Genomic DNA, 18,359 nt, shown 5'->3' on the forward strand with positions numbered 1-18,359 from the left:
CTGTGGAGAAGGACTTGGGGGTGCTGCTCGATGAGAAGCTGAACATGAGCCGGCTTCAGTGTGCGCTCGCAGCCCAGAAACCAACCGTGTCCTGGGCTGCATCAAAAGGAGCGTGACCAGCAGGTGGAAGGAGGTGATCCTGCCCCTCTGCTCTGCTCCTGTGAGACCTCACCTGGAGCATTGTGTGCAGTTCTGGTGTCCTCAACATAAAAAGGACATGGAACTGTTGGAACAAGTCCAGAGGAGGCCACAAGGATGCTCAGGGGCTGGAGCAGCTCCTGTATGGAGACAGGCTGAGGAAGTTGGGGCTGTTCAGCCTGGAGAAGAGAAGCTGCGTGGAGACCTCATAGCAGCTTCCAGTATCTGAAGGGGGCCTATAGGGATGCTGGGGAGGGACTCTTCATTAGGGACTGTAGTGACAGGACAAAGGGTAACGGGTTCAAACTGAAACAGGGGAAGTTTAGATTGGATCTAAGGAGGAAATTCTTTCCTGTGAGGGTGCTGAGGCACTGGAATGGGTTGCCCAGGGAGGTTGTGAATGCTCCATCCCTGGCGGTGTTCAAGGCCAGGTTGGACAGAGCCTTGGGTGAGATGGTTTAGTGTGAGGTGTCCCTGCCCATGGCAGGGGGGTTGGAACTGGATGATCTTAAGGTCCTTTCCAACCCAAACTATTCTATGATTCTGTGATTCTGTCCCTCAGAAATCACGGTATTTGCCTCCCCCCCGCAGGCACTGCTGCAACAAGGTGGCCTGATGGGCACTTTTTGTCCAATTCCAATAATGTGAGCAGTAAAGGATAAGAACAGGCAGGTCCTGAGCCCGGGAACAGGTTTAAGGAGTAGGAGTGCGGTGCTCAATTAACAGTGCTGCTGCACCTGGAGAAATGGCATTAAACCCGAATAAACTACATTAATCCCCATCATGGCTTGCACTTCCCCTTGCCCTCCTTGCCCATGAGCTTGCTGGCTCAGCCCTGGCCGAGGGCAGCGGGTTGCTGCAGTGATTTGAGCTGATGCTGAGAGCCCAGGTCAGAGCTTGGGTTGGTGCTGGTGACCACAGACTGGTGCTGGGGTGCTTGAGGAAGCACCCGGGGTCTCAGAGCCCCATCTACCAGCCAGTGCCACGCAGCCGTGACGACCTCCATTGGCTTTCCTCGGGGCAATGCACACCACGAGGGGTACATATGCGCTATCTATAGCTCTGTTTCAGAAGGAGCAGGTTTTGGGGTGCAGCCTTAGAGATGCATCAAGTATTGGAGGAAACAAAGGGGGGGATGACTGCATTAGCCCCGTTTGACCTGGCACGTGTAGGAACTCGCCCGATGGAGGCAGACACAAGACCGTGCACGCCTCTCCCTGGGACTGCAGCTGCACGTAGCCTTAGGTGAGTGTTTCGAGCTGTTTCTACGGCTGCTTCTTGCAGGAGAAGTGGCTTTCACCCAGCTCGCCAGCCCTTCTCTCCTGCTGCAGGCTCGGAGCCAGGGCTGGGGCAGTGAACACTGAACAAATCCCTTTTGCCTTTGTATTTCTGCTGCAGGAAGGTAATTTTTTCTCATCAGCTCTGTAGAATGACTCAGAGCCGCATTTAGAAGGGAACATCAAGGAACGTGTCACCCTGTGTAGCGCTTCAAGCAGGTACGTTCCCTTCTTGCCTCCTTGCTTCACGAACTGGAGAGAAATACCTGAACTGTATTGCCCCAGTGATGATAATCCTGTCATTCCCACAGCCTCTGGCTCTTCTTAGCTTGGAAAACAGTGAGAACCAGGGGGGAAAGAAGACCCTTCCAAAGCACTGACTTCTTTCTTTTCCTTTCGGGCAGCAGGAAGGTGCTTTACATGCTCTAGGAGTCCCTTTGCTTTTCCTTCTCTTCCAGAGGGATTGTTTGGGCCTAGCAGGACTTGGCCAGGTTGGGTGCATAAATAGGAGAGAATACCAGGAGGAAATGAAGCTGGATTGCTCCGGAGTGGGCTCATTCCTCTGGCAGCACGCTGCATGGAAGCACGTCGCAGCAGGTATTGTAACACGCTGGGGGACCTGTGGCCCCAAGGCTGGCAGGTCTCAGTTTTCTATGCTCTCAATCCCTATTCCTTTCTTATTGCCCGGAAGTTAGGTGGGACCCACACCATGTCCCATGTCAGCACCTGGGAAAAGCAGACTCTTTATATCCCCATTTTGTCCCCCGGCTCCTGCTCCATTCTAAGCTCCTGTGGCCCTCCTCTCTTCCTGAGCTCCAGCTCCTCCTCATACACAAAGCTGCATGTGTCAAGGCTAGAAACATCAGAAAGCAGAAGAAAGAAGCTGTTGACAAGCCCTTACCAAATTTTCTTTGGTTTCTTAATGTCAGTATCTCCTAAGTCTACTCCCTTGTGTACATTTGCTGTTCTAGAAACTACGTTGTCATCCGGTGTATCATGTAGCAAAGGTGGCACCGGGGTGAACATCAAGCTTGTCTCTTCCTCATGCTTCCTTTTAAATGCCAAAATCCATAAACCCTCACGTCTCACTGAACTGCTTTTCTGCTGTCTCCCAGGGTGAAGGGCACAGCAGGGCAGCAATGGTTTGTAACACCCCCTTTCTGCTACTTTCTCATTCAGTATCCACTACCGTGGACAAAGACAAGGCACTGGGCTCGGTGTGAGCAAAATGGTGCATCTACTCTTCCTGTGCTTCGATCCAAGGGGAATTTGCCTCTTTTCTTAACAATTCTGGTTATCTGCAACTTCCAGCGGGGTCTTGAGGACCTGAGGTGCTGAACTGGACACTAGAAGAAAGCAAATCCCATCCTATATGCATGTTAAAACTCCTGGCTAATACAGAATGGTACGGAGAGGATGCCAAAAGAGGAAGAATCAGCATCAGACCTTGGCTACCCTTCCCTTCTCTGGGTTGCATGTATCGGCTTCACCAGTCAGACCATTCACTTGCAGAGAAGGATTTGCTTTTCCACCTGAAGACAATCACCTGCATGGACCAGCCCTTTCACGGTCACTTTGCTGTTACAGCCCGTTTCCGGGCTACCGGGGCAGCTTTAAGCTCTTCCTTGCCATTAGATGGCAATGTAGATCCACAAATCCTCTTGCTTCCTTGAGCCCCTGGCAAACCTTCTCGTTGCTGGTGGAGCCTCAGATCTTCTCTGTCTGCTTCCCTTACACTGAAGCATCCTGGATTTGTTTCACCTGCAGACGACTGGAGCTGCCTGCCTGGGATGCCAGCTCCTTGGACTCCTCAGCGGCACGAGCATTCGCTCCTTCTTTCCGTCTCAGGCCCTCCTTTGTGCACAGAGGTTTCTTCTTCCACCATTTAATTCATTTCTCTCTTGTTCTGCCCTTCCCACAACCATTTTGCTGCCTTGCTTCTTTCCCAGCTTGCTGCCAAACCTGGCAGGCGAGTGAGTCATGGGCTGCTGCAGGCCAGGCCCTGGCGGACACAGGCTTCTTCCTAGGGTCATGAATCTCCCATCTGGGAAGCTATAAAGAACTGCAGTGAGAAATAACTACCACCGCAGAATGCCTTCCTCCATAGCCATTTTTCAGCTTTTCCATTGTCTGCACTTGACTGGTTCATTTAACATGTGCGTTACTGGGTTTTTTTTCCCCCTCTACATTTCCTTTTCCAGCAGCAAATGTCACCAACTCACATCCAACTTTGGCTCAGAAAACTTGCAGGTCCATTTGTTGTTCCAAAACCAGGCAAGTGTGCTCCTTCCACGCTGGATATACAGAGCTGTTTTCTGGAGCCTGTTTAAATTAAAATCCCATTCCGAACACTCGACCAATTCTCAGTAATGCAATATTGATGCTGGGCAGCTCTCCAGGTTGTTGGATCTTTTGGAGTCTGATTTGGATACTGCAGCAGGCTGCGGTCTAGAAGAGGGCAGGATGACAGGGACATCTTCCTCTGTGCAAGGCAAGGATGGGAATTGCATAGGTATGCAGTGGAAGAGAGAGGACCCTATAGTTTGACAGGCAGGTGACAGGAGAGGGTCAGTGCAGAGACTGTCACCTTCCCTCATCACTCACACCTCCCATGTATGTTAACACAAGCCCCTTTCAGCTGTCCTGGATTTGAAATAGTCTAAACAATGAGGATTTTGCCCTAATCCCCAGGAGAAGTGCTCCTCCACCATAGAAAGGCTCCCTTTATTCCTGGTGCACAGGAAGTTAATAGCATTCCTAAGCACTCTCGCAGATATGAGCAGTATGCTGTAGATAAGTTATATCAGAAGAAAGTGTTATCGCTTGAGCTTACATATTTTGTGCTTACCCATTGGACTCTAAAAAGCTTTTGCATTTAATTACCCGTTTCTCAAAGCATTTATTAATAATTTATTAGCTCTTTGTTCATTTGCTGGAGATGGAAGCTGACATATAAAGTGAGCCCAGTCATTTTATAACCAAGCACATCTCAGGAGGCGGAAAGCACTGGGTGATAGGAAAAGCCTTACTCATCTTGGCACACGGTGGTACAGCCTTAGCTGGGGCCATTGGATACTACAGGCACTTTAAGCTGCCCCATCACCTGAGCCATCTGGGGCACTGAATGGATGAGGTGGCAGGCTGCACATTGGACTGGAGATGTCTGACCTTAGCACTGTCAAGCCTCATGATTCATCCTACATGGCCGTGGACATTTCCCTGTGCTCCCCAGCACGCAGTGTGGGGCTCCAAGCTCACAACACTGCAGCCTTCCCTCTGCTGCTCCCATCAGCTAATGGAGCAGGGGGACAATCACGGGGCAGAGAACATGCCCACCAGCAGAATGGTGTGGGGAGTCTAACAAAAAGCCTCTCTTTGGTTGCAGGTTTAAGTGTGGTCCAGGGCAAACATCTCTCACACTTCATCCCTTCCCGTCTACCTGCTCTCAAACACAAACCCATCCCAAAGGAGCATCAGAGGAGAGCCCTCAGTGTTCAGTATTACTGACCACAAGTCCTGGGAGCAGAGAGCTTCAGGAAACAGCAAAGTATCTTCCTTGCTGGAAAGACAAGGAAAAGAGTGGTTTCCTCAAAGACTTCCAGGCCCTGCCAGGGAATTGGGGTGAAATCTTCCCTGGGTGTTGCAGTGATTGCTACCAGGAAATACAGAACCCTTTATTTCCTTAGGGAGCGACATCCCACTTCTCCCCTGCTGTCCTCTGCAGGGCCAGCAGCACAGCAAGCAGCAAAACACAGCCACTGCCCAAGAAACTGCCTGAGAAATGAGTGTCTCTATTCTGCATCATAAGAAGATATTACAAGGCCCAGCATCATCTCAACCAGCTTGAGACATCTTAATGAGGCACCTAATTTAGGCAGGTGTTTCTCTTTTGCTCTAGTCAATGGAGTAAGGAAGCTTTGAGACCAGAAGCAGAGGTAAGGTTTTATAAATGCTGTTGCTTTATTTCTCCCCCTCCTCCTAAAAGCAATCAGAGCCCACCTGAGCTTTAAATTGCTTTTCAGGCTTTCCTAATGAATGTTTCTCCGAACATTTGCATCGCTTCTGTTTGCCCTCAATACAAAAGCTTACACCAAGAAGTTTGTATTTGATGTGTAAAGAATGCCAGAGCAACACATTATTGCAGATCCTCAGGCCTCTGACTCCATGTCTTGTCCTCCAGATGTGACGTGCCAGAGACATCACCCAAGCAGGCTGCAAGGCGCAGGCTAAGGATAGAAATCGAAATCATCTGGAGGAAAAACCATCTAGAACTTTATCCTGTACCTCTGTTTAGCCCACAAACCATCAGAAGCTGGTGAAATAATTGCTTTGGACAGATAATAAAACATCCTCCAGCGAAACTAAGGTACTTAATATACTGCCCAAGTCAATTTCCCTTATTTCTGCTGTCCTCTTGCTTTTAATAATGGTTTAATGAAAAATTCACAATTAATTGGAGCTGGCATTAGACATTCACGTGTTCCAGCGAGGGCTTCGCTGCTTCAATATTTCATAAGCTGACTTCACTGCCGTGCTTCTCCTTATCCTGGCTTTCACAGCCTAGAGTATAATCTGTTCATAAAATGAAGGCTCCCAGGTTGGGTGGATGGGGCTGCGTGAGAAAAGCGTGCAACCACAGCAGGGCAAAGCAATGCAAAGCCAAGCCGTGTGTTTTCTTTCGGCCGCCATCCCCCTTTCCCATGTCCCGATGCACATCTGAGCCTTGCCTGGAAAGAGCTGGCCTAAAAATAACCAGGAGCTGTCGGCAAGGTGTCTGAGGGAGGTATGTGGCAGCTGTCAGGCTGCTGCGTGTGCTGGAAGGATGGAGCTGGTGGACTCGTTGACACCAGACAGACTCTGCTGCAATGAGAATGCCTTATGTTTCCCTTGGCACTCAGCGGGCAAAGTCTGGTGGCCAGAGCCAACAGATCAGACCTCGGTGTGTCTGGGGCCTGATCCAGTTCTGGCTGCCGTCAATGAGAGTCTGCCCTTGGATGGCAGTGGGCGTTGGATCAGTCTCTTTACCCCCCTAGGACTCTGGCTTTACACCAGGGGTGATTCGTGGTTCCCCAAGTGAATGTCACCCCAACGGAGAAGGATGCACCAGGCCCCAGGTCTCTGAAAGTCAGAGCCATCACTGAGATCCCTACATAGGGGCATCAGAGCCTAACTTTTGACACTTCTTTGCAATAACAGCTTTGCACCGCTCTGTGCCTCAGTTTCCCCTTGTCTAATGGTGTGTGTGTGTGTGTTCTGTCTTCACCATTATCAACATAGCCATAGATCCAGGCATTTTTAAATGCTCCCAGACCGTGACTGGGCTAAAAGCTCTTCCTGTTTCCCACAAGGCACTTAATGGACACGTGTTACACCGTGCAGCAGCCATGAGATGAGCAAACAGAAGCACGAAGGCATGCCCTGACTCATGTCAAACCTTCGCAGCAACTCAGTGGCAGAGGGAGGACCCCAGCATCCCAGACCCCAGCCGAACGTCCCTACCTTAACAGCAGCTCCATCTGGAAACAAAATGTTGCTAGCAGAAGCTTCAGTCCTTCTCCGTGCACGGGGGGATCTCCATTGCCTGCGGGGTAGCTGAAGATACTGTTCTTGGCAAAGACATAGTGTGCTGGGTAGGGAAAAAGAAGAGAGGTGTGAAGATGCGGTGGAAACCTTGTTTTCAATGGGGGAGTGGACCCCTCTCTTGTTCTCAATAGGTGCTGCCTGCTGCCGTATCTGAAAATCTGACTCTTTTGTTATCTAATGGGCAAGAGCAGCCCCTTTTTAGCGAAGAGCAGGCTCTGAAGTCAACTCTCTTGCAGTACTTTGGTCTAAAAATACCAGTCTGCGTTGAGAAGAATGGACGAGGGAATTAACTCCTGTAATACGGGCTGTAGGAAATAACCTACAAGATAAGAGGGTGACTTGATCTTTTTGAGAAAAAGGCAGAAAAATGAGACAAGAGACTTCCTTATCTTGAGGATGTTTGCTCTGAAGCATCGTCTGGTGACTGCCTGAGTCTGCCTTGCAGGACCAGTCCATCACAACCGGCTCCTGTGGCCAGCATCGCTCGCTTCCTTTCATTTGGAGGTACTGGATTTACCAAAGCATCCCTTGTCCCTCTCAGTGTTCTGGGGCTTCTGTTGCTTCCTGGTTGCCTCCAGTAGCCTGCAGCCCTGTGATGCTGATCCTGCTCACATGGCAGAACAGGATGTGATCAGCCCTTCAATTAGGCAGAGATCTGAAAAGAAGAGGAAATCAAGATGATGAACTGGTGAGGAGCACGTGTGAGTCAATATGAGATATCTAATGGCATTATGAGCAATGAATGAGTCCTACTACCACTTTTGGAGGGTCCCAGCCTGTTTACCTTCAGTAACTACACACATCTTCCAAGGGGAAACTGCTGCACTAATGAGGGGTGTTCACACCAACCAGGCTCTGTGTCTCCTTCGGGGTGCCCTGGCTCTCATCCCTGAGGAATTTTTCACTATGCAGACTACTTTCCTTCATTAAAATGGCCATGTTAAATAGCTGTGAGGTTCCTCCACGCCTCCTTTGTGGAGCTGATCTACTCCACAGCTGGCAGCTCTTTAGAGAAGGAAACAGGAGGTTACTAAACCCATTCATTTCTCACATGCACCCACGTTTCGGATGGCTGTGGAGATCCAGCTTTAAAGTCCTCTGAGAGCCACTGGAACGAAGAGCACTCTGTGAAGACATTATAATTACGATGGGATTTTGGGGTGTGTGGAAATGAGTCATGGGGACGTTTCCCAGCCAGCAGGCTCTTGGAGCCAGGTGAGCTCTTCCCTGGAATGCGAAGCATGCGGCGCGGCAACTGGGAGGAACAGGTTTGGCAGGAGACTTGAAGCTGTTCACAGCAGACAGCCTCTTCAGAGCCACATCCCTGCTTTACCCACCTCCCAGCCCGATGCTCCTCTCTGCCACACTGGCCCTGGCGAGCCGGAGAGGATGGACACGCTGCGGAGGAGCCTTTCCCGCTGGAAGAGGTACCACATTAAGGTGCACCTGGCCGATGAGGACCTGATGATGCCCCTGACGGTCAAGCCCAGGGACACGGTGATGGACCTGCGGGCTCACTTGGTGCGGGAGGGCGTCACTTCCTGGAAGAAGACGTTTTATTACAACTCCAGGCAGCTCGAGGAGCACGAGACTCTCAAAGAAGCCAATATCCAGAATGGCTCCGTCCTGCTTCTTGTCAGCAATAAAAGGTAGGCAAGGAGCTCCTCTGCAGCAGGGGCGGTGCAAAGGAAGGGGAATGCTCTGTGTGTCTGAGCCGCTCGGGACTCTTTCCTGTTGGGGTTTGCAGAAAGCAGATCAGGAACTCAAACCCTGCCATTGCCAGCAGGTGGATTGAGATTCACAGCTCTTTATATCCGGACATGCTGTGGTGTGAAATAAAGGGGTAAGAGGAGGAGGAAGTCTGGTGGTGCCGCCTGTCCTGTCTCCGATCAGGACTCACTTTCTACTACGTGGCCAAGCACAGAGGGAAAGCCAAGAGGTGCAAAAGGGCAAAGGAGGTTGTGTGACACGGTGGAGTGCTCTGGAAGCCTCTCCCTTGGCCTCGTTCTGTGGTGTTGAGCCTGGCTCCATCCATTTCTTCCTAGCAGATGCTTCCTGTGAGTACTGTGGGGTGGCCCAGTCCTGCTTTGCAGGGGAAGAGCCATGAGTGCCGGCTTACAGAGAGTGCTGGACAGGGGCAGCAAGACGCTGCAGCATCCCAAAAGTGGCCAGGGTGAGGCTGGAAACTTCCAGGAGATCCAGTGCAAAGGAGATCAGTAAATCAGGGCAAGCCTTGTGCTCCAGGGGGGATGAAAGCTGAACTGATGGAGCTGAGATGCACTGGCCCACAGGACCAGTTAAGATTCAGTGGGGTGGGTGCCTACCTGTGCTGTCTTCCCTATTGCCTGGCTGTTGCTGCCCGCATGATTAATCCTGTGAACCATTTTGGGGATCCTGGGTAGAAGAGGTGCACAGCAGAGCATGGGTGTGTTGTGTCTAATTCAGCTTTCTGAATCCTGAGCCCTCTGAGTTATGTGTCTCTGCTGATCAGAGTTTCCTCTGCAGAAAAACCCGCCGCAGACTTGAGTTCCTGATTATATGCCATGTACTGGAATGGTCCTATTTTCCAGTCCAGAGGCAGCTTGAAACCTCACACAAAGAAGATTTAATAAAGCATTTCCTTTCAGAGCTCAGCCAGACACAAGAGATTTCACACCGCTCAGCTCACTGCAAACCCCAAGTCACCCGTGACCCCTTTCTCCAACAACTCATTTCAGCCCTCTGATTAACTTGGCTCAGCTCCTCCTTTTCACCTTGTTTTTAATAGCAGGAGCATTTCTATTTGTTGTTGTTTCCACTGTTTATTTTCCTAAATCCTGCAGCCTGATTTTTGAGAGTACGAAAGGATTTGGAGGGACTCAGTTGATGAAAGGCACAGATTGATGCTCTTCTGACAGACGCACCTTCCCACTTGCTGTCATTGTATCATGGTCCCCATGATATGTCTGAGACACGCTTGTATGCAGCTTGGCAGTCATCATCCTGCTTGGTACCTAGTCCTGGGCTGAGCACAGCCCCTGTGACAGCACCCCATCACATCCTCAGCATGCAGGGGGCTGGTTTTGGAGGGCTCACCCTACCACTTAAACTGGGAGTTAGGAAACACAGAGGTGGAAGGTGGTGTGTGCTGCATTGCAACTGAGATTGCAGCTGAGATTGCAGCCCCATTTTGAGCCTTAGCATTATTCAGCCAGATCCTTAGGTATTATAAATCCACATTGCTCCAAGTGTATCTGTGGAGCACACTGCTCTGTATCAGCTGGGCAACAGTGTGCAAACTTGGGGAATACAAAGGGAGTAGCCAGTCGGGACTGCTTAGGAGCCATAGGAGCACAGAGGGATAGAAAACAGTGCTGGGTTTGCCCAGCAGCCCTGAGGATTTAAGTTGGTTTTAGTACTTGACCAACTCAGTGAAGTATGGACTCTCTCCATCAAAGGTCAGCATCTGCTTCTTAAGTTCTCCCTGAATACCTTGGTGGCTCCTACTTACTCTTTTGTACCAAGAGGCCAGCCAAGTAGAGCTGTATTAATTCCAGAAGTGGAGTTGCTCTGATGGCCAAGGTCTGCAGCTCAGTGTCGTGCCTATAAATATTAATGGTCACTCCTCATGCTGTGTGTTCCTACAAGGGGCTCGTGGGACAGTTTACTTTGAAGCAGAGAAAACATAAAAATGACCTGATTTTCCATCCCTCCGTTCCTCCAATGCCTTTATAGATAATTGGCATTTAGCAAAGGCCAAGTCAGCATTTCCACTCCTCATTTGTGTTTTCGGGGGTTTATAACTTAGTAATAAAAATTCACTTAAGGCTGCAGCTTGGCAGGAACGGGACCCACATCCCAGCTAAGGCTGACTGTTTATTAGGACCTTAGCATTTAAAAGTTCAAGCAAGCCACTTTGGTGTTCAGTCAACGTGACCTCTCACCCTGGGAGAACACGCAGGCAGGCCAGACCTGGGAATATTGCATCCACTGAGGATGCAAATCCCCCTTGTGCAGAGCCTGGTTAATCGCATTGCTGCTGCACTGATTCGAGATTGCAAACCTGTTGCAGGAGAAGCTGAGCAAAGAACATGCTGCAGAACAGCTTCTAGCCCTAGAGAGCTACATATTACAATGACATGGTTGTAAGTGGGTAAAACAAGCAAAGCAAGACTTGAAATGTGGAGGAACAAGCAGAGAGAGCAACCCCTCAGCGTGGTGGGCTTGGACCAGCTCTGATGTTCACACCATTGGTGCCCAGTGCAAGGAAGGGGACCACTGGTGAGGCTCACCATGAGAACTGGAAAGGGTTGCCCAGGGAGGCTGTGAATGCTCCATCCCTGGCAGTGTTCAAGACCAGGTTGGACGAAGCCTTGGGTGAGATGGTTTAGTGTGAGGTGTCCCTGCCCATGGCAGGGGGGGTGGAACTGGATGATCTTAAGGTCCTTTCCAACCCTAACTATTGATTCTATGATTCTAAGAGCGGCCACCCTGCAGAGATGCAGGAGCATCCAGGAGGACATGCAGCAGGCTCTCCCAAATGCTGCCACTCTGGACCACGCCACGGCAGAACCTGTTTGGCTCGCTCTGGAGGTGGTGCAGGGCCCCAGAGCCAGGGAGCTGCTGGTCTGGTCTGGTGGTGATGTGGGAGCTCCTGAAACTCGCCTGGCTCTTCCCCAGTCCTGGCTGCGAGCTGGGGAGCACCAACCAAAGGGGCCTCCCCGCAGGCACCCAGCAGCAGCACTGGAGAGCGGGTGGGTGGCATCAGCTCCTCCTTGTCGATAATCCCTTGGCTGCGTTTTGACGCTCAGTGTTAGGGAGGGGGATGCTGGTGAATCCATCGCTTAACCCGTGAGCAGAGGATGTAAATGGGAGACCCAAGAGCAATTCCTAGACATGCTGTGTGCCTGTCACTGGCTGCTCCTAAGGACGTACAGCTCCAGCTGGATTTGGATGTGGTATAAGCACAAGCACATCAGCAGAGCCTTTGCACTTGTTTCAGGCTCCTTTCTTGTGCACTCACCTCGAGCAGTCAGACAAGGTCTGTAGCAATAAACCGGTGCCTGGGCCGCTGTCTGTTACGGTGCTGGAGTACTGCACTGCACTTCTGGCCCAGCCCAGATGCATTTCAGGAGCTACCATGCTCCTTGTGGGCCAAGACACTGGCCACTCACATGCTACAGCACATGGGATGCCCTCAGTCTTTTGGAAGCCGGGGTTCATTGGAGCCAAGCAGCTACTGTTGTCACATATGGCTTTCCCAGAGAATGGAGTTCAGCAAGTCATTGGTGAATAGGTTAAATAAAGTAGATGGCAGCAGTGGGTTTAGCAGAAGTCTATTATCTAGAATCTATTGGTGTTGATTTTCTGCCCTGGAGCCACCTGAAAACATCTCTCTCAGGGCACTACCTCAGTTACCATAACAACTCATCTAGGAACAGCTCCTGACAGCTCCAAGAGCAGACCAAGGCCCCCTGTGCTATCTGGGCCACTCTGAGGCCAAGATAAGCCTCTCCAGGATGCACCCTCCTTGGCCACCCAGCCTCAGTGTAGCACTGGGTGCCAGTGCTTGTACAAGCTTTAATACGCTCAGGACCCCGTTTTATCCTTCAGGGGCTACACAGCCTAGCTCTCCTTCCATTCAAGGGGCTACCTGCCGACAGAGCAGCAAACCCATCCATCTTTGGGAGCCCAGCTAATTCCCTTATTGGCATTCAGTTTCCAGTCTCTGATTTTGGCCTCATAAATGAAAGCTGTGACTGAGCCTCTTGTGTAAGGTCCGGTTTAGCTCCTGCTGAGAAACTGCTGCCTGCATTTGACTCCTGTGATGACACGAGGGTTAATGCTTGACACAGACACTTGGCAGTGGCTCACTCCAGGCTTATATTACTCCACTCTGCTGTCACCCCTTCTCACTCTCACTGGGCTTGCCTGAGAAGCAGTCACCAAGCACAGCAGATGATGTGGGATCTCTAGAGACCAGACCAGTAATGGGATCTGCACAGTTTGACCCTGAAAGCCAACGTTACAGCCCAGGCAGGGATTAAGCCCCTTGCACTGGGTTTCAGTGTGGTTCTGTGCTGCCTGCTCCTTGCACTGACCTTGCAGCTCCTGGGGTTGCTCAGCAATTATTTCTCAGCATGGAAGGGAGATTTCTTTGCTCCCATCCAACTACTACAGACTTGCCCTGTTAAGCGTAGGCCTAGCAGCAGGCTCCAGGACACCTCACAGTGGGATAATGATCCTTTAAAGAGCACTGGGAGTCTCTTTTCCCAGGTAGAACTAATTAAGTCCCTCCCTACATGCTTAGACATATGTCAACCTGGTGTGGCTTTAGCAGGCTCCTTCCGTCTACTGGATAAATAACATTGACTTTAAAAGCATCCTCTTTGAGATGCGTTACTTAGGCAACAGCCAGGTAGGGGACTGCCTGCATCTCTGTGGCTGAAGGTAGTTTTCATGCATATTACTCACAGGCCAAGCTCTCTGCTGCTGTAAACTGCTTGAAATCAGTTAAGTGATTGTGGAGTTCTGGAAGCACCAGTGCAGTTACTCTGCAGAGCTCCTGCAGCGTGCAGGCCAGGAAATGACGCCTGTGTTTAGCTCAGTTACTTACTGCTCAGCCCAAGAAGCTCATTTAACAACAGCAGAGCATCACATCGGCAGAGAACATGGTCTGTAGGATCAGAATTCCTCCCCTGTGCAGTTGCATGGGATTGCAGTAGATAAAACTGAGCTAATATGTCCCATGGGGGGGGGATGATGGTGTGTGTGTGTGTTGTCTTGGCTCTAGGCAAAGAATTAATGAATGGAAAAGTACATCCTAAACTAGATTCTTTCCTGGAGTGATGTGGCACAGCTTCCTGTCGTGCTGATTTCTACCAGTGGGGAGTTTGCCTGCTTGGGAGAGATACCCTCTCCTGGGCCCTGGTGATTGATGGGCAGATGTGCCCTAGGCTGGGTTCACAGCAAATCCTTGACTGTTACAGCCCCCTGACCTTCCAAGTGAGGAGGGCAGTGCTGGGGTACGAATCCTGTTCTGGGTCTTGCAGAAAACCCAACCAGTGACTGGCATCAGCCTAAGTAGACCCGTAGCATCCTTCACTAGGGCCTGACGAAACCCCCACCTCATAGACTGTGAACCTAAGCCCTGATGACACATTTGCGGCACAGGCTCAGTTTCTTGTCTGCATAATTGCAAAGAGCAATCAATTCCCAGGAGTCAGAAGACCCAGCCCTGCACTTTCTGGCTTGGCTGGGTGGGGAGGCTGCCGGGAGAGCTGCTGCCTACAGGCCACCAGTAGCTTGGTTGCAGTCCAAGGCATGATGTGAGCTCTCTAAGCAAATGCTAGCCCTGAAGAGGTACCCCCAGAAACGTTCAAGAGCTTCAGCCTGTGTTCTGCAGACTGCAGGGGGTAGCCCTAGGTGGTTTCTAAGGGTCTTTAGGTAAGTAAGTAATCCTGCTGCTGGTCAGCTTTAGTCTTCTATGCAAGGTCTGTAGTCCTGTTACAGAATGTTTTGGAACCATAACCCCAGAAACCCATGGTTTAAGTGCTAATGCATGGGGGTGAGTGTACCTGGAGTAATTCAAGCTCTGTCTCACTGCAAACATCCTCAAAGTGCTGCTAAAGCTAGAGGCTGCCCCTATTCTAAGATGCAAAACGGATTTCCAAGAACATGAGCCGCAGAGGGAGAGCCTTGCTTATGGGAGGAAGGTCTCCAGACAGTTGCAGGTTATCTGAAGGAGGGTGAAGGCGTCTTTTGCAGGAGGATAAACAGGTCTGGAACCCTGCAGGGAGCTCTATAGTGTGACTGGAAAAACACTGAGAGGATCAGGTTTATCCTCTCCCCATGCCAGGCTCAGTGCCTCTGTAGCGAAATGCCGTTTCTGATTGCATGTCTATGGTGCTCCAAGCATTTGCCTCTTTCTTACCCAGATAATGCCAAAGAGCACAGCCAAAGCCATGAGAGCTGGGGAGCGTGACAAGGGCTGAAGGGAAGCAGACGGAAGAGAGCTTGGCCACAGAAAGGCAGCCCCAGCACCGGTAAGTCCCTCCCCGCACGCCAACTCCAGGACTGTTCGGAAGCAGCTCCCAGTGTTTTCAGCAGTGAATAATGCCCATGAATAACGAACCCAAACAGAACAACAAATAACGTTTCCTCATGCGCTCTCGGCTGCCAAAGGAGAAGTGTGGGCAAGACTGACTCAGCTCCCGAGGGCAGTGAATCAGAGAGAAATGCCCCTCAAAGGGCGACTTCTGCCTGGGTGATGAAGCGAGAGGGAGCAGAGGTGGACTTTGCTTAGGGCCCGAGATGGGGACTTTGGACATGTGAGCCTCCTTCCGACCCTCCCAACGGGGATTCCTCAGTAAGTTGCTGATCTTGCCCTTTGTCTTCCTATGTGTAAGTCTGAGATAATCTGTTCTTCCCTTTCTTCTACTCTCTGTCCATCCAGTTGTGACTTGGGTTAGGGACTGTCCGGTTCCTGTACAGCAGGGCCCTCATTTCTAGGCTGAAGGTTCTGTACAGCAAATGAATGGTAGGAGCACTATAGACAGTCCTTATGTATCTGAAGGACAGAGACATTGGGAATGGCAACCACCTCACCTGACATTAGGGACCTATAGTACGCCAAAACTGCCTTATTTTTGAGCCAGGCTTCATAAGGCAAAGAGCATCCTCGTGTTTCCAGTCCCCCTGTTCCAGGAACTTCTGAACCAGCTGACTTGATACAACCAAGTTGGATGGAAAGACAGGTCTCACAGACCCAAGATTCTTGAAATTGTCATGAAAAACCAGCAGCTGGGTAGAAGAGAGACATTTGAGTTAATATCCTCCTGAAGGAAAGGGGATTACACCTCTTGCTCCCTGTCTATTTTGAGATGCAGCAGCCAAGTGGTCAGTTGGTACCTGCCTAGCTTCAGACCAGCTCCTGTACTCTCTGCCCCTTGCCTGCAAAGCAAGAAGCTGTTGAAAGAGCTTTGCTGGGGAGGTCTGGAAGGGATACGGATGCCCTGGGGATGTTACAGTGAGCTTGGAGCACCAAGAGAGGAGGAAATAAGAAGCAGTTGTAACACACAAATCAGGGGAGAACAGGTTTCACCGGTTTCCTGCTCACAGAACAACTCGATTTTTAGGTTCAAACTTATTTTCAGGACAAAATGGGTGTTTCTCTAACAACTACAGTACTTTCCCCAGGGAATTTTAATGGCCAGCAAATGTCTTCCCAATGTCCCCAGACCTGCACTTTCTGGTTTTCAAGTGAAAAACGTGCCTCTCTGGACTTGTTTTTGGCAATGAGAAGACATTTGATTCCTTTTCCACCAAAAGCATCCGAAGAAATGCTATGGAAAAATGGGAGTTTCTCATTTCCCTTTGCTTTCTTTTTTTTTTTTTTTTTTCCCAGGAACAAAACTATTTCCCCAAGTACTTCCTTGGGCTTTGCACACAAAGGGATCCTAAGACAGCTGAAGACCTTTGGGTCGGAGCACTGAGATGGATGCAGCAGGATGGGACTGAGCATGGGAAGAAGGAATGTGCCTTCCCAAGGTCACCCAGCGAGGCAGGCACCCAGTGGGCAGCGCTGGAGCTGTTGGCTCAGCGTTCCTGCTTCTTGACCCTGCTCTGTGCCTTTGTCTGGCCTGAAACAAGGAGTTTCCTGGAGCAGAGCCAGGACGTTGCTGAGTGCTTGGAAAGTGCCTGGCGCAGCCCGAGGTGCAGTCATAAATAATAATTAAAATGATAATAGCATTATTAAAGTGGAGGCGTGCCACTGAGGATGGGACCCGCTCAGCAACAGACCTAAACCTCTGCCCCTCTTCTAGTAAATGGCCCAGTTTGCCTCGCAAAGCCTGGGAGACCAGGATTTACTTCTCTGGAGCTGCCAATCACAGCAAAGGCAAAATGACCCGAGCTGAATTAGGTCTGGTGTCTTCTCCAAGACCTCATCCCTGTTGCTGGCAGCTCTGGAAGGCTCTTTGCGGCTCAGGGGATGTGGGAAGAGTTATGTTAACTGGGGGGGGGGGAGCTGCCTGGACTAATGTTTTTTTCAGAGATAGGCCCTGATTGACACTTGAAATCTGCCTGACAATCTCTTATTCTAAGTGCAGTTGTGGCCTTTCCTCCGAGCAGGAGGAGCTGGGTTGGTTGCTGTCCTTCAACTGATGGATCTTATCATATAGGAAAAAGAAGGAGGAAGGAAAGAAAGGCAAACCACGTGGAAACAGCCACAGGTACAGCATAAAGAGAGGTAAAACTCACTGGATCTGTTTGAGGTAGTTCTTTTTCCTCTCTATGCCATAACCCAATGCAAGGTAGATGAGAAAAGAGGCAATGCCCTGAGGAACAAGAACTGACTTCCTTCACTTGACTGTTCATTATGTTGTTGTTTCCCTTCAAGAGACTGTTTCACGCTTTGCAGATAGGACTGGGCCTGGGAAGTCAGTGGGACAACCTCTGGTACTCGCTTGTTCTACATGGCCTCTTCTGCCTGTCCTCCCCCAGCTGCCTCTTCCTCCTTAGTTTCAGGTACCCTCAGTGCTTGCTAAACGCTCCACACCACACTCGAGTGCTCTGAGAAGAGGTGACAGCCCCTCTTTACAATGTAATTTAGACATTTGGGCTTTACCTGAGTCTGGCCAACACGAAGGTCAGGTCTCCAAATGAGCAGAGACATGCTCTGAATCCTCTTGTGGACACAGGCTTAGGTGGCAAAATGGATCTCTTATTTGAGGTGTCCTCATCCAAGCCCATCCAAAACCATCCAGGCTCTTTAGACTGCAGAGTATAGAGGTGATGGTGTACGTCCAAATACCAGGAAAGGTGCTGCTAGTAAGAACTGCTCTGAAATGGATGTTTCCCTTGTTCTCTGTGAACACAGGTGTGGACAAGGCTGAAGACCAAAGCTAAAAGGTGCTTGAGCTCCTGTCTGCGTGCCAGCCTCAGTGTATTGCGAGATGGAGACGTCTGCAACTTCGCATGCTGTACTATGGATGGGATTTCTTCTTCATCTTTGGGATCCTGCTGTTGATGGGGCGTCCCGGACAGGATTACCAACAGCGCTGCCCTCCACCTCCACCTCAGAGCTGCAGCCAGGCTTTCCCAGCCAGCTCCTTCTCTTCAGCTTCACAAGACAAGCCCAGGCAGGCCACCTCCAGCAGCTGCTGTGCTTCAGCAGGGCAGCTCAGGCTCAGGCATGTTCCAGTGGCTCTTCTCCAATCCCCAAGTCACGGATGCATGGAGTGCTTCAGTTTCCAGGGCCATCAGCCTGGCAGCTCTCCTCAGCACTGAATTTACTCTGTAAAGTTACATCAGTGTTCTGCCCCACGGGAATGGGGGAACAGATGTAGCCTCTGAAGTCTGCCTTAATTCACCTGCTTCACT

General features: G+C 50.5%; 1 protein-coding gene and 1 long non-coding RNA gene across 3 annotated transcripts; both read left to right on the plus strand.

Moving 5' to 3' along the window:
• The first annotated feature begins 1,545 nt into the window (after positions 1–1,545).
• LOC130597884 (uncharacterized) lies at positions 1,546–6,889 on the plus strand. Its single transcript, XR_008971875.1, has 3 exons — positions 1,546–1,634; positions 5,596–5,781; positions 6,764–6,889. It is a non-coding gene; the product is annotated as an uncharacterized LOC130597884 (long non-coding RNA).
• A 933-nt stretch (positions 6,890–7,822) lies between these two features.
• On the plus strand, positions 7,823–18,035 carry TINCR (TINCR ubiquitin domain containing). 2 transcript variants are annotated; one of them, XM_057406803.1, is made up of 4 exons: positions 7,823–8,647; positions 14,915–15,345; positions 17,109–17,226; positions 17,857–18,035. In XM_057406803.1, the coding sequence occupies exons 1-2, from the start codon at positions 8,169–8,171 to the stop codon at positions 14,916–14,918; spliced, it is 483 nt and encodes a 160-aa protein (XP_057262786.1). In that variant the 5' UTR covers positions 7,823–8,168; the 3' UTR covers positions 14,919–15,345; positions 17,109–17,226; positions 17,857–18,035. The 2 variants fall into 2 exon arrangements, with proteins under 2 accessions (XP_057262786.1, XP_057262787.1); XM_057406804.1 differs by lacking the exon at positions 17,857–18,035 and having other exon boundaries at positions 17,109–17,333.
• The last annotated feature ends 324 nt before the right edge of the window (positions 18,036–18,359 follow it).

The sequence above is a fragment of the Pezoporus wallicus genome, unplaced genomic scaffold (assembly GCF_028554395.1).
Source record: "Pezoporus wallicus isolate ANWC-B61680 ecotype Strahan unplaced genomic scaffold, APGP_CSIRO_Pwel_v1 contig_10514, whole genome shotgun sequence".
NCBI classification, from domain to species: Eukaryota; Metazoa; Chordata; class Aves; order Psittaciformes; family Psittacidae; genus Pezoporus; species Pezoporus wallicus.